This window comes from Parasteatoda tepidariorum, chromosome 4 (genome assembly GCF_043381705.1).
Source record: "Parasteatoda tepidariorum isolate YZ-2023 chromosome 4, CAS_Ptep_4.0, whole genome shotgun sequence".
Lineage (NCBI taxonomy): Eukaryota > Metazoa > Arthropoda > Arachnida > Araneae > Theridiidae > Parasteatoda > Parasteatoda tepidariorum.
This window is the reverse complement of record NC_092207.1, coordinates 44,287,856-44,300,384: the sequence shown is the minus strand read 5'-3', so window position 1 is coordinate 44,300,384 and position 12,529 is coordinate 44,287,856. Positions and strand designations below refer to the sequence as shown.

Genomic DNA, 12,529 nt, shown 5'->3' with positions numbered 1-12,529 from the left:
TATGTTTCTTCATTGGTGGAAATAGATTTCAGACTTTCAATATTTTTTGGGTGAATTAAGGATGTTTGCATTAAATATTTGTAGTATGTACCAAAAACTTGCTGATATAACTATATGTATCTCTTAACGGTCTTGTCCGTCTTTGTACGTCATATAGTTGCAAATAAGTTGTTTTTTTGAACCCGATTAAATAATTGACAATAGCCCTGTATCAATACATGAATCATTAAGTTTTATCAGACCTTTGAATTTAACAGTCATATAACAGTGTTATTCTCTTAATGTCATTTTTGCTTAGTTTTCCTTTAGTAAGAGGGTCGTGCAGAAAAGTGCCATTTATTCCTTCCATTGTTCTTAGACCACCTTCTCTGTCTTTTGATGAGTTATAAGATCCATAAAGCATGATGGATTCATAATCAAAAGGAGTGAGTAGTAGATTTTGGTGTGGTTGTAGTTTAAAAAACTGGTTTTCTGTACCTGTAATAAAATGTCAGAGATTGCATGATTTCTAATGTGGGAAAAAATACTGTCCAAATCAATGTTATACCTTTTTTCATATTTTCCCAATATATCTTGATGTATTCATCCCGGTCAGATCTATTTTGTTCATGGTAGAATCCAATTACATGTCCTAATTCATGTATTACAACTCCTTCCCAATTGCATATTTCACCAAGAGACACCGGTTGGGGCCCTCCATCTCTCCCAACGAAAGAATAACATCTATTTAAAATAAAATAAATTACTTCCTACGTCGTATAACAACAAAAATAATACGAAATGCGCAATGCGTGTAATTTATACGTGAAATCATAGAGATATAGCAGAGAAATCATAGAGATTGTACATTAGATATTAGATATCATAGATGCATAATGAAACTTTTAGGTGGAATATTTATAAAAACAAAATCTTACATATGCCTAATGTTTCGATTTTAAGTGCATTATAATTCCGGAGGAAAAAAATCCAATTTCGTCTTATTTAAATAAATATAAAATAATATTATTTAATTAAATTTCTTTTATATTAAGTATGTCCAGACTTTTTGACAAACTCATGGTAAAGGGGAAGGGGATAGCTTCTGTTGATCAAAGGATCAGCAACACCGGTGGTAGAAGTCTGACTTGCTCCAAAAACGCCTACAGACGTAAGCTGGGCAAATATGGAACAGCCTTCACCCTAGGGTGGCTTGATTGCCTGGATTTCACCGTGGAAGAGGTTCTTGAGAGACCTCTCCTTTTCTTCGATTTTTTGAAGACTCACGGCCTCATGGATCTGGTATAGCTCAGCTATCCCAGATGGGATTGGAAACAACAACAGCAGACTTTTTGAATTAACATATTTGGTTAAAAATCTTTAAGTCTATTTGGAAAAAAATAAATATTTACCCATCTCCAGAAAATATTTGGATATAATCTTTCTCTGTAGTTCTGGGAACAAACTTAATGCATGTCAGTTTTTGATAGTGCTCAAATGCCCGATCAAGAATTGAATTCACTGCAATAAAGAGAAAATTCCATGGACATTGAACTGTACCATTTTATGCAAAATGAGTACCTTCTGAATTTATTGCTTCATTTATTTTATTTATAATTGCTTTTTTTGATAATAATATTCAGCACTAACGGCATTAGAAATAATTTGATGACTCTAGAAATGAAAATATATATCACACCAAACATGCTAATTGAAATGCGGTGCTATTAAGTAAGTATGACGCCAATAAAAAGGGTGCTACGAGCCACCTAAAGAAAGTAAATTTTCTGATAGAGAATTGCTTTCTCAGTTAATAGCACACAAATAAAGATAGGTATCAATTGAAGCAACAATACCTTTCTTGAAAAAAAAAATAAGTCAATTAAATACCTTTTTAAGAAATTCCTACTGGATGATTAAGTTCAACCAATTAAGAAAGTAATTTTTTTCAGTAAAAAAAATGCCAAATAAATTTTTACTGGTTAGATAACAGTGTCAGACATGTATTATAAGTAATTAAGGTTACGTTTATTTATAGAATATGCATAAATTTGTCTAAAATACTCTTACAACAAGACAAGTAAATCACACTTACTCTTATTACTTAGACTAGGAAATTTTTCGTAAGGTATAATTCCACCGGGCCATAATTTTTCTTTTCCAACAATTGCATTCCTATCCTTAAAATAAATAATAATTGAATTCAAACCTAAGTGAACTTCACACATAATTCAATATCAAATATTTCATTATTTAATTCATTATTACATATATATCATCCCTTCTTAATATCTTTCTTTGTTATTCGTGCGTTTTGGATCTTTATTATAATTTAGAATTAAAAATTCACTGAAAATGACTGGGTGAAGTTTTGTCCTCTATTTTTCGTGCCCATGATATTTTCGGGCTTGAGAGCTTAAAAGTAACGCTCCAAAAAGCTTTAATATATTTATAATGCCAAAAATCGTGTTTATTTCTTAATCTATAATAACCAATAATTAGTATTCTTAATGTGTTTATGCGGATATTACATTTTGAACTTGAAATCATCACACATCAATCATGTAATCTGAAAACTAACCCAAAAATTAAAATTGAGAGCATACATTTACAGTACGTTAAGTTTTATATATATACTAAGTTTTATATAATTTTCTTGAATAAAAAATAGGTACTCTTATGACGTTTTATTCAAAATTATGAGATATTTAAAGGGTTGAAGTAATTTCATAATTTTTCATCATAATGCATATTGAGTTTTCACTTTACAATTATAAAACAGCATAAATTAGTTAAATTATATTTGTAACAAGAAAACTTATGATGTAAAGCAGTATTTTATTTACCTATTTAATGAAAATACTGAAAACATAATAATTATTTAAAAGTTTAATTCATTAATAAAAATAAAAAAATCCTAATATATTAATAAAAATAAATTTTTGTAATGCGTTTGCAATTAATAAGTTGCCTAGTTTTTTTAAAGAATTTATGTAAAATGATAAAAATGTTTTCGTAGATTAATTAAAAATAAAAAAAGTAAGTTAGATTAGACAAAAATTTATTAGCTTCAGAATTAGGCAAGTGTTTTTTTTTGCCCAAACCTGAAACTTTGCGACAAGATTTTATTAACTGGAAAACATTTAGAACATTATTCATTAAAAATTCATTAATAAAAATAAAAAATCCGAATATATTAATACAAATGAATTTTTGTGATGTCTTTGTAATTAATAAGTGGTTTAGTTTTTTAAAGAATTTATGTAAAAATGTTCTCGTAGATTAATTAAAAATAAAAAAATTAAGTTAGATTAGACAAAAATTTATTAGATTCAAAATTAGGCAGGTGGTTTTTTGCCTAAACCTGAAATTTTGCAACAAGATTTTGTTAATTGGAAAACATTAAAAAGATAATTAAACATAGATGATATTTATTAACTCGCAATATTTGATTTTTATTTCATATTTTACTTACGCATTATGCGTACACTTTCTGAAATTTTTATGCACATTGATATATAGTACATGATACTGTGGTTCAACATTTAAAAAAATGATGATACAATTTAACACCAAATTTTTTATTTCCCCATCGTTAACATCTTGGATGTTGACTTTCGGATGTTGACTTTTCGGCCCACCCGGATGTTGACTTTCGTCATTCATGCACCAGAAGGGCAGATTTATTCTCAAGGACACTATATTAGGTGGACAAATGTTGTTCCCACAATAAGAAGTACGGATAGTACAGAGAAAAAGAACACTCATTCGGGATTCGAACCCGGAACTTTTCCGACTCGAGGTCAGATACCTGACTACAACATTAACACAAAATTTCGCTCCATCTCGTTGTAGAAATTTTGCTCCATTTCATGGTTCAAGGAACAGATAATATAACAATGTAACGTCACATGCATTTTTCAGAGAATGTATAAATTCAATGGCCTGATGATATTCACTCAAATTTATACATTTCGCCTTAAAATTTTAATCAGAAAATAGAATTTTCCAAATTTTAGTTTCAAAAGGTACTTCTTGTTTATTTATTTATGTGCTAATTGGTTTAAAATTATCTGTAGAACTATAACATTTCATTGCTATTAAAATAAACGACCTTACCTCTGGGTCAAATCCTAGCATGTCACCTCCAACTAAATTCGGACATTCCATTGGTACCCGTCTAATATCTTCTAAATTGTAAATTATAACACAAGAAATAAGAGAATTTTATATGTGACATCATAAATTCATCACAAAAAATAATGATTTCAACAAAATCTAATTTTGTTATGGTTTCATTTATGTTTATTTTGTTTGGCTAGATTGTTAACGTTGCACTAATAATCACTGAAGCTAAGCTATTAGTGACGGTCAAGTATATATGGGTGATTCTCACGAAACATGACAATTCGGACCAAAAAATTTCTTCAAATTCAAAGTTTTCAAAATAATCTAAAATTCTTTTTTGTATATTTCTTTAGCTACACTTATTAATATCTTATAGACAGCAGTGTAGTTTATTGATATTTGCTCGCGAAAAAAAACAAAATTGAAATTCACCAAATCTTGAATGCCAGGAAAATGACATATTACCTTAGAAGTTTAAAAAACAGTCATTTTAAGTTAATAGTAAAGTAACTCAACTTAAGCCTTTATGTTAGATGGACCATAAATTGCTTAAATTAATTCTTTTAATCTGCTGTAGAAAGACACAAAAAAAATTTTGTTGCTGATATGTACAGAATAAATTTGTGTATAATATCATAATCATTAAATGAATAAATAACTTTGACTACAACCAAGCATATTACAATCATACATAAACTTGGTATTAGGTTGATATTTGCTTTCCCTCTTTACAGTATTAGCAGTTAAAAAGAATTTCTGGTAACACTTCAATGTTCTAGCATTCATAAGCCAGGATAATGACAAATTCACCATTTTATAGCATATAACTTTACTTTAGTTTAATATTTTGGCCGAAGACGTTTATATTCTGCAGAAAAAAACAGTATTTTTTAAAATAACTCAGATAAACCTATGTAGTTTTTGTTATTAATGATTTCAAGAAGCCAGGAAAATGACAGCATAAAAACCTACTCACCTTTTTGAAATAGATTTTGAGCCAGAAAATTTGTTCTTTATTACTGCAACAAGACATGTTCAGATAGGAGGGTATCTAATCGATCTATTAACATAAGATATTGATTTCTGGCGCCATCTATTTTGGTTATAAATCACTGAATAAAAGTAGCCAGGAAAATGACAGATTTTCATGGGACAAACAAATTATTGACAGAAAAAAATATTTTAAACAAAGTCTTAGTAAACAATACCCTCTGCGTATATTCTAGAAATGCTTACATAAGATAAGATAAAAAAAATTAGATTTTGAAAAATGTAGGGGAAGTTTTGAAGCTAGTTATTATTGGAAATATTGTTTGAGACATGCCAAGAAAATTACATTTTGATATTCAATTAAATTTTTTAAGTATACAAAACAGTCAATGCTAGTGCAAAGTCATTTTAAAATGCTAACAGAAATGCTATTTATTAATTTTTTTTTAAAAAAATTTCTTTTAGTATTATAGTATTAGATCTTGGAGCAAGGGACAGTGAATTGTCATGCTTCGTGAGAATCACCCATATATTCATAATGATTATCAAAAATCAATACTAGCGCGTGCAGAAGCTACTCTACTACAATTTAGATCGACGATCAAATGATTTCACAGCCATCGCACATATTGAGTATTTTCGCATACAATATCTCAAACCATTTAAGTTTGAGAGGATTTTTTCGGTTTTGAAACCTATAGGAATATTAGAGTAGATTCCGAACCACTAAGACACAGTCGGAAAATGCAGCCCTCTCAGATACCTAGCATAGAATACATGCAATAGAATCAACACCTCCTAAGAAAAAGAAATCCTTCGCACGGTTTCCGTAAACGAGAAATCTGAACGTTATGACATCTTTCTGATTTTCAACTACTGCGCAATTTAATAATAGTCTTGATGATGTCACATCTTTCCTAAAAACTCCCACTGCTCAGCTTATGTTTGTTACGTCAGACTACTACACTGGTGTGCAAAACTTAAGCAACAAGTGCGTTTTTTGTCATAACTCTACAAGAAATCATCCGATTGACATGAAATTTCAATATGATGTACATTATTTTGTACTTAAACGATGGTAAAAGAATAATGGCGCAGAAATGAATATAAATCTTAAAGTAGAGGGTATGGAACAAAAAAAAGTTTTATTTGACATATAGTTGCGTTACACATGATTGCCTGAAGAAGCGTAAATAGAACTGGCAGATGTTCCCTAGTATGGGATATACCCTCCCCTTACATGTTGCTTGGCATCGTCTCTCCATGCTAAGCACCAGATTATCCAGGAGTTCTTGGGGTAAACGTCTCCATTCCTCCTTTAACGCATCTTCCAGCTGATGGGTGTTACCAGGAGGATACTGTCGTGTCGCAAGACGTCTCCCTTATGCATCCCACACATGCTCTACAGGAATTAGATCTGGAGAGTAAGCTGGCCAATCCATTCGTGTGATATCTTCACTTTCCAGTAGCTCTTGAACATTAGCAGTACGGTGTGACCGGGCATTGACATCCATAAAAATGAAGCCTGGTCCAATGGCCCCTCGGAACAGACGCACATGGGGTAGGATCACCTCATTGCAGTAGCGGTCTCCAGTTACAGAACCTCGGTCGAAGATCTGAAGCTCAGTCCGCCCGTTCAACATAATGCCACTCCAGACGACAACTCCAGGACCATAGTAACGATCTCCCTCCGCAATGTTATTGGGATGAAATCGAGCTCCAACCTCTCTCCAGATCAACTGACGTTAAGAATCGCTTGCACCACTAAAACGACTCTCATCTGTGAAGAGGACGCAACTCCATTGATGAGGTGTCCAGGTTTCGTGTTCTCTGCACCACTCTAAACGGTGCCGGGGATGGCTAACTTTTAAAGGTATGCAGCGTTCAGGACGTCTAGCAAATAAGCCACCTTTGTGGAGGAGTCTGGCCACTGTAAATCTTGATACTTGTCGTCCTTTGGCTGTGCACAGTTGCTGAGATATGGCGCTCGCTGACTGAAAAAAGTTTCTTTTCGCCTGGAGGACAATGTAACGGTCGTCTCTTGGTGTTTTTTCCCTTGGACGTCCACCGCCAACCTTCCGAACAGCTGTACCAGTAGTTTTAAAGGCATTCCAAGCTCGAGAAACAACACTTTTGTTGATCCCGAACTCTTCGGCGACACTGGTCACACTACGCCCCTCCTCAAGCTTCTCAATCATTCTTCCTCGAGTAAAGTCGTCTAAATGATTTCTTGAAAACATGTTCTACAAAACAAATCACTTGCACTTGCAGCCAATGTCTTTAACTTCGGTGCTCTTCATCCTATTATCACAGCTTTGACCTGCGCGCGCCAACCCACATGGTTCACGTACACTTACATCACTTACGACGTTTTATTTATAAAATTTGCATACAAATAATCGTTCTACTGATTAACGTGCATATTATACTGCAATTTCATGGCTATCTTATACTTTGTTGGGGAGCTGTGGCCGAAAAACCACTTGTTGCTTAAGTTTTGCACACCAGTGTAAATTGATCTGTCCGAAGGCCTTTTCTCTTTTTGGAGGTATTCATCAAATCTTGGCCAAAGTGGTAGTGGGAGAAAATTAAACCCACTTTACCAACTTGGAACTTTCACTTATATGCATATTTTATCAAGCTATAAGCCACAATTCCATTTGGAGTCGCATAGTTAAACTTTTAAAGTTTTCAGAGATTTACAATGTTTTCATATAAGCAATATAGAAAATTAAGTCTGAGATGAAAGCTAGTAGTTTTATTTTTTCGCAGATTGAAACCATATTTTTATAGATTAAGACGGTTGTAAGAAACCATTGAAGAATTATTTCTAATATAATCCTTAATTTATTTTCCAAAATCTCAGTTTTCATTGATTTTCAGCTTTTACAGAAACTATTTACCTTTTCTCATACGAATTATAGTTGCTCTAAGTTATCGAAACATTTTCTCGAACGCAAAAGTACAAAAAATTGCTTACAAAAATTGCCTCTATTTCTACGAAATGTTTGCGTTTCTTTTTCTTCATGCAAAAATATTTTAAAGATGCATAATGATTCTGGTATATAGTTGACAAAACTCTTTCAGTTTCTTTGTTGAATTTGAATTTTAAATACCCTCGAGTCCAAGTTCTTAATGAATTTCGTATACTTTTTTTTATAAATTCCAATTTTTAAGAATATTTCTCTTTAAAATTTAAAATCAGATAAAGTAATAAATTTTTAATATGGGATATTTTTATAAGTTTTCGAATAGAGAAAATTTAATGCAAACAAATGGTTGCTAAATATTTTAATTAAAATTTCACGCTAATCGAAAGGCATAATAGTATTAATCTTTAGTATTTAATGCCCATTTAAGAATTCATACATCATATTAAGTATTCATTATTACATAAATAATCTTAGAAAATTTATTCTGTGAAAAACCATTGTGTGAAATAAAAGTTTAAAAAACTTTGTAAGTAATTTAAAACAGTATTAATAAAATAGATTTGAATGAAGTCAACTTTTCTAAGGTCTTGCACGAAAAAGGAAAGAATTAAGTATTACTTATAAAAATGGATTTAATATAGTCTCAGTTAGTTTTTAATTCAGTAAAAGATTATGAAGACTTTGTAGATATTAATAAACAGTATTAAAAAAGGAAGAAAAGGCAGTTGGAATTTCTAATAACTTAAATGCATTTTATAGGGAAAAATCTTTTTTATTAGTCAAATATTATACCAAAAATATTAATAAAAAAGAAATTCCTAATGAAGAAAATTCTTATGAATCTTATAAAAGAAAATCTTAAATAATCTATTGAGTACTTAATTTTTACTAAGCATTTTCGCAAGCTGTAAAAACTATGTCTATTGAGTTTCTTCATCTTTACCGTAAAATAAAATAAGATTATTTGAATCATTTTAAAAGTATTCTAAGCATGTATAAAAGCAATATTACATAAATACGGAATAAAATTTTGAGCCAAAGGAAGATTAGAAAAAATTTCTTCAAGCAAAAATATTTTAACTATACTTAATGCAAGTAAATAGAAGTTTGAAACGATAGTCTGAAGAGGAAAACATAAAATAATTGTAAAATAATTTTCTTTTGGAAAAAACATAAAAATATTTTAATAGATCAAGATTATCAATAATAATTCTATTCGAAATCTTACCATTTTGGTTAACTTTACCACTCGCTAAACTGAAAATTAAAAATAATAGTATCATTGGATAAAATATTAAAAGCAATTTATCTCTCAAGAGGCATATTAAGAAAGAAATGAAAGCAGAGTTGAGATATAATCTGACGTTGAATGTAATCATCCTTCAACACGTGTTTATTTTCCCAATGTGAGAAAAATCAAAATATGCAAGCGTGTAATCGAAACATTTTCTCGAACGCAAAAGTACAAAAAATTGCTTACAAAAATTGCCTCTATTTCTACGAAATGTTTGCGTTTCTTTTTCTTCATGCAAAAATATTTTAAAGATGCATAATGATGCATAATAATAACCAAAATTTTTTTCGTATTTATTTAAAAGAAATATCCATAAAAAATTACTTTTGAAAAAGATTAACATTAAAAAGAAAAAAAGTAAAAATTGATTAAAACAATTTTTTTAGCAATTTTAAATACTTAAAATTAATAGAGAAAAATGTGCTACAATAATTTAAAGATCAAATATAGGACAATAAAAATTATAATAAAAAGCCACAATTTTTAAATCATCTAAATTTCGTAATTTGCGTTTTATTTTAATAAAGGTGACAGAACAGTAGGCTTAAGAAAAGCATATTATGAAAATGTTTCCAGAAAAACGATTAAAATTTGAAACTTTAAAGCCATTTTGAAAATCTTATCCATAATTCTTATTTTATTCAATTCAATAATTCCTATTTTAATTTTTAAATTTTGCTTAATTCTACCCCTAGATACAAGCAGAAAACCGAAACTAGTCATTATGTTGTTTTTCACCAATTTGTCTGGGGAATCAGATTGCTACGTTATTTGATTATCCAATTTAGTTCCCCACGTTCTTATTCTCATCTTCCTCCGCCCCGTGGGAGGAAAAAGGAATAAAGAACGAATTTAAATCAATCGTGAATTTTTGCTCGACACAAATATTTTTAAATTATATTTTGTATTATTAACATGATTCTTTTATACTTATTAAAAGTGATTCTATAAATTTATAGCGTATGAGTTAAAAGTGCTTTGATTGGGATAAGCAGTTAAAAGCATTGGACATATTAATCTATTGTAACCAATAAGCATTTATTTACCAGTTGTATCTATGATAATATACAAGGTTCATTAAAAGTGCCTTTCAAATTATTATTTTCAATGATATTTAATATTATAAAAGTAGCTGCTTCTTGCGCTTGATTAAAGCAAGTAAAATTTTATTTTATTTCTCCTAATTATTATCAAAAATGAGTACAATTTTTACTTTTAAAGAAAAGTATGTTAGGATTACTTTTAAATACCTACCATTCAAAAAATACTTAAAGTAAAACGTAAGATACGAAAGTTTTTGAGGAATTTTAATGTATTCAAGAAACAACATTTTTAAAATTTCCTTTGTTTTCTGTTAATGTTTGTCAAAATTGAGCACAATTTTTTACGTCTAAGGAAAAGTACGTTACGCTTCCTTACAAATGCCTGCGATTCGAAAAAAAAAAACGTAAGTTATGGTTAATCAAAGCATGCTTTCAAAAAACAACATTTTCCAAAATTTGTTTCATTGTACAAGGCTCGGTTCTAGTCTTTATGGGTGTAATCCTAGGCCCCTATTTGTCAATGGGTTCCCTCACATATAAAGACAATTAAATTTTCATTGAAGCTTTTAAAATACTAAAATCTTTATTTTATCTCGTTTATTGTTTTCAGAAAGAGATTAAGAATCCTTAACATAGGTACTATTTAAAAACAAAAGTCAGAACATAAGATTACAGTATATTTAAAACATTCCTATGTATTCCTTGATGACTACCTTATAAAGTCTCAAAGAAAATAAAAGCAATAGGAAGAGAACCAGAGTAAATATAAATGAAATTTTACTCGTAAATAGTATTTTTTCTCTAAGACATATCATATAAACTACAATAAGAGCAGTTTTATATAATATTAAAATAAGTTTTATTAATTCAAAATGAGATTTGCATTCATGCATCTTGAAATACATTACCCACAAGAAATAAAACTAATTTTTGAAACAGTGGACTCTACTTAATATCGCTGTTAAATTATGGTTTCCATGATATTTATAGGCAACCAGAACTACATTTCCAGGATTCAATAAAAATATAAATAGCTTATTTATTTAAATTGTTATTATACTCGTAGAAATCACTTACATGCTAGGACAAACTTGATCAATTATTCTCTTCGAAAAAAAACATTCATTTCATTTAGAAATTTGAAATTGTTAATATTCTCTCAATGGTTAGTAACAAATTATAGTATTAAACTAATTACTGGGTTTATATCATTACAATTAAAGGTTCGTGTACAAAATGCAAATTTTATATGCGCCATTATAGGAGAATAAAAAAATCTAACAATGTAAATTTCAATTCTGTGTTATATACAATTTAAAAAATAGATACTCAAATTTCACTAAACTTTCTTCAATTTTGACGAAACTATTTCTTGGTATATGACCAAAGCGAGCATTTTGTCAAGATGACGAAATAACTATCGCCACTTCTTTGAGGAAACGAAATTCGTCAATAGTAAATAAATATTTCGCCATTCTACTTTTTCCGAAAAAAAATGTAATTACTAATGAATCTAACTTTTCTCATAAACGCTCTGTCTTGAGCACTATATCTGGATGGCCATGAAAAAAAATAATATAGAGAGATAAATTAAACCCATCCTCGAAGTGGTATTCGAACCTGGTATCTTCCTGGTACGAGACTAACTCCCAGACCACCATACAAGCCGGAGAGCTTGTTTCATCACTTTATTTTCGATCGTTTATTCCTGATATTATATTTCGCCATTCTAGTTAACAATCTGTCGAAATGCACTAGGATTAGAAAAACTTTCCGACATATATTTGAGAGTTCCCATTTCGTCATAAATCACGTGATTTCGTAGTGATATAGTTCTCAAAATTAACAAAATATAGCTAAATTATTTCTGAATAATCAAAAGGGAGAGTTTTATTTCTGAGAGTGTAAACACCACTCTATTCCTCAAAGTTATTTAAGTTATTTTGCGCATATGTTCTATCTTGTACTCCCCTATCTTGAAATTTTATAACTTGCTTTCACTAATATACCTTCGAAAAAATTTCTCTAATTTTCTTAACACTTGGATTATTATATTCTATATAATAATTAATACTTATAAATTTAAGTGCATGAATATGCGTTTTAACTTAATTGCTAATTTTTTTCTGATACATTTCTACTTCACAGATAATTTTATATTT

At 29.7% G+C, this 12,529-nt stretch overlaps 1 protein-coding gene across 1 annotated transcript; it reads right to left on the bottom strand.

The window, feature by feature from the left end:
• Positions 1-211: 211 nt before the first annotated feature.
• On the bottom strand, positions 212-9,400 carry LOC107449436 (astacin-like metalloprotease toxin 5). The gene is made up of 6 exons (XM_043053610.2): positions 9,259-9,400; positions 4,099-4,169; positions 2,075-2,159; positions 1,392-1,500; positions 548-723; positions 212-477 (listed from the first exon to the last, which is right to left on the bottom strand). Exons 1-6 carry the CDS (start codon positions 9,311-9,313, stop codon positions 251-253), a joined length of 723 nt encoding a protein of 240 aa, XP_042909544.1. The 5' UTR covers positions 9,314-9,400; the 3' UTR covers positions 212-250.
• Between the last annotated feature and the right edge of the window lie 3,129 nt (positions 9,401-12,529).

Coding starts and splice junctions, on each gene's coding strand:
- LOC107449436 (XM_043053610.2), bottom strand. CDS start 9,313: ATGATACTATTATTTTTAATTTTCAGTTTAGCGAGTGGTAAAGTTAAC. Junction 4,170..9,258: donor TGGTAAAGTTAACCAAAATG/GTAAGATTTCGA, acceptor TTTACAATTTAG/AAGATATTAGACGGGTACCA. Junction 724..1,391: donor CAAATATTTTCTGGAGATGG/GTAAATATTTAT, acceptor TATTTTAAATAG/ATGTTATTCTTTCGTTGGGA.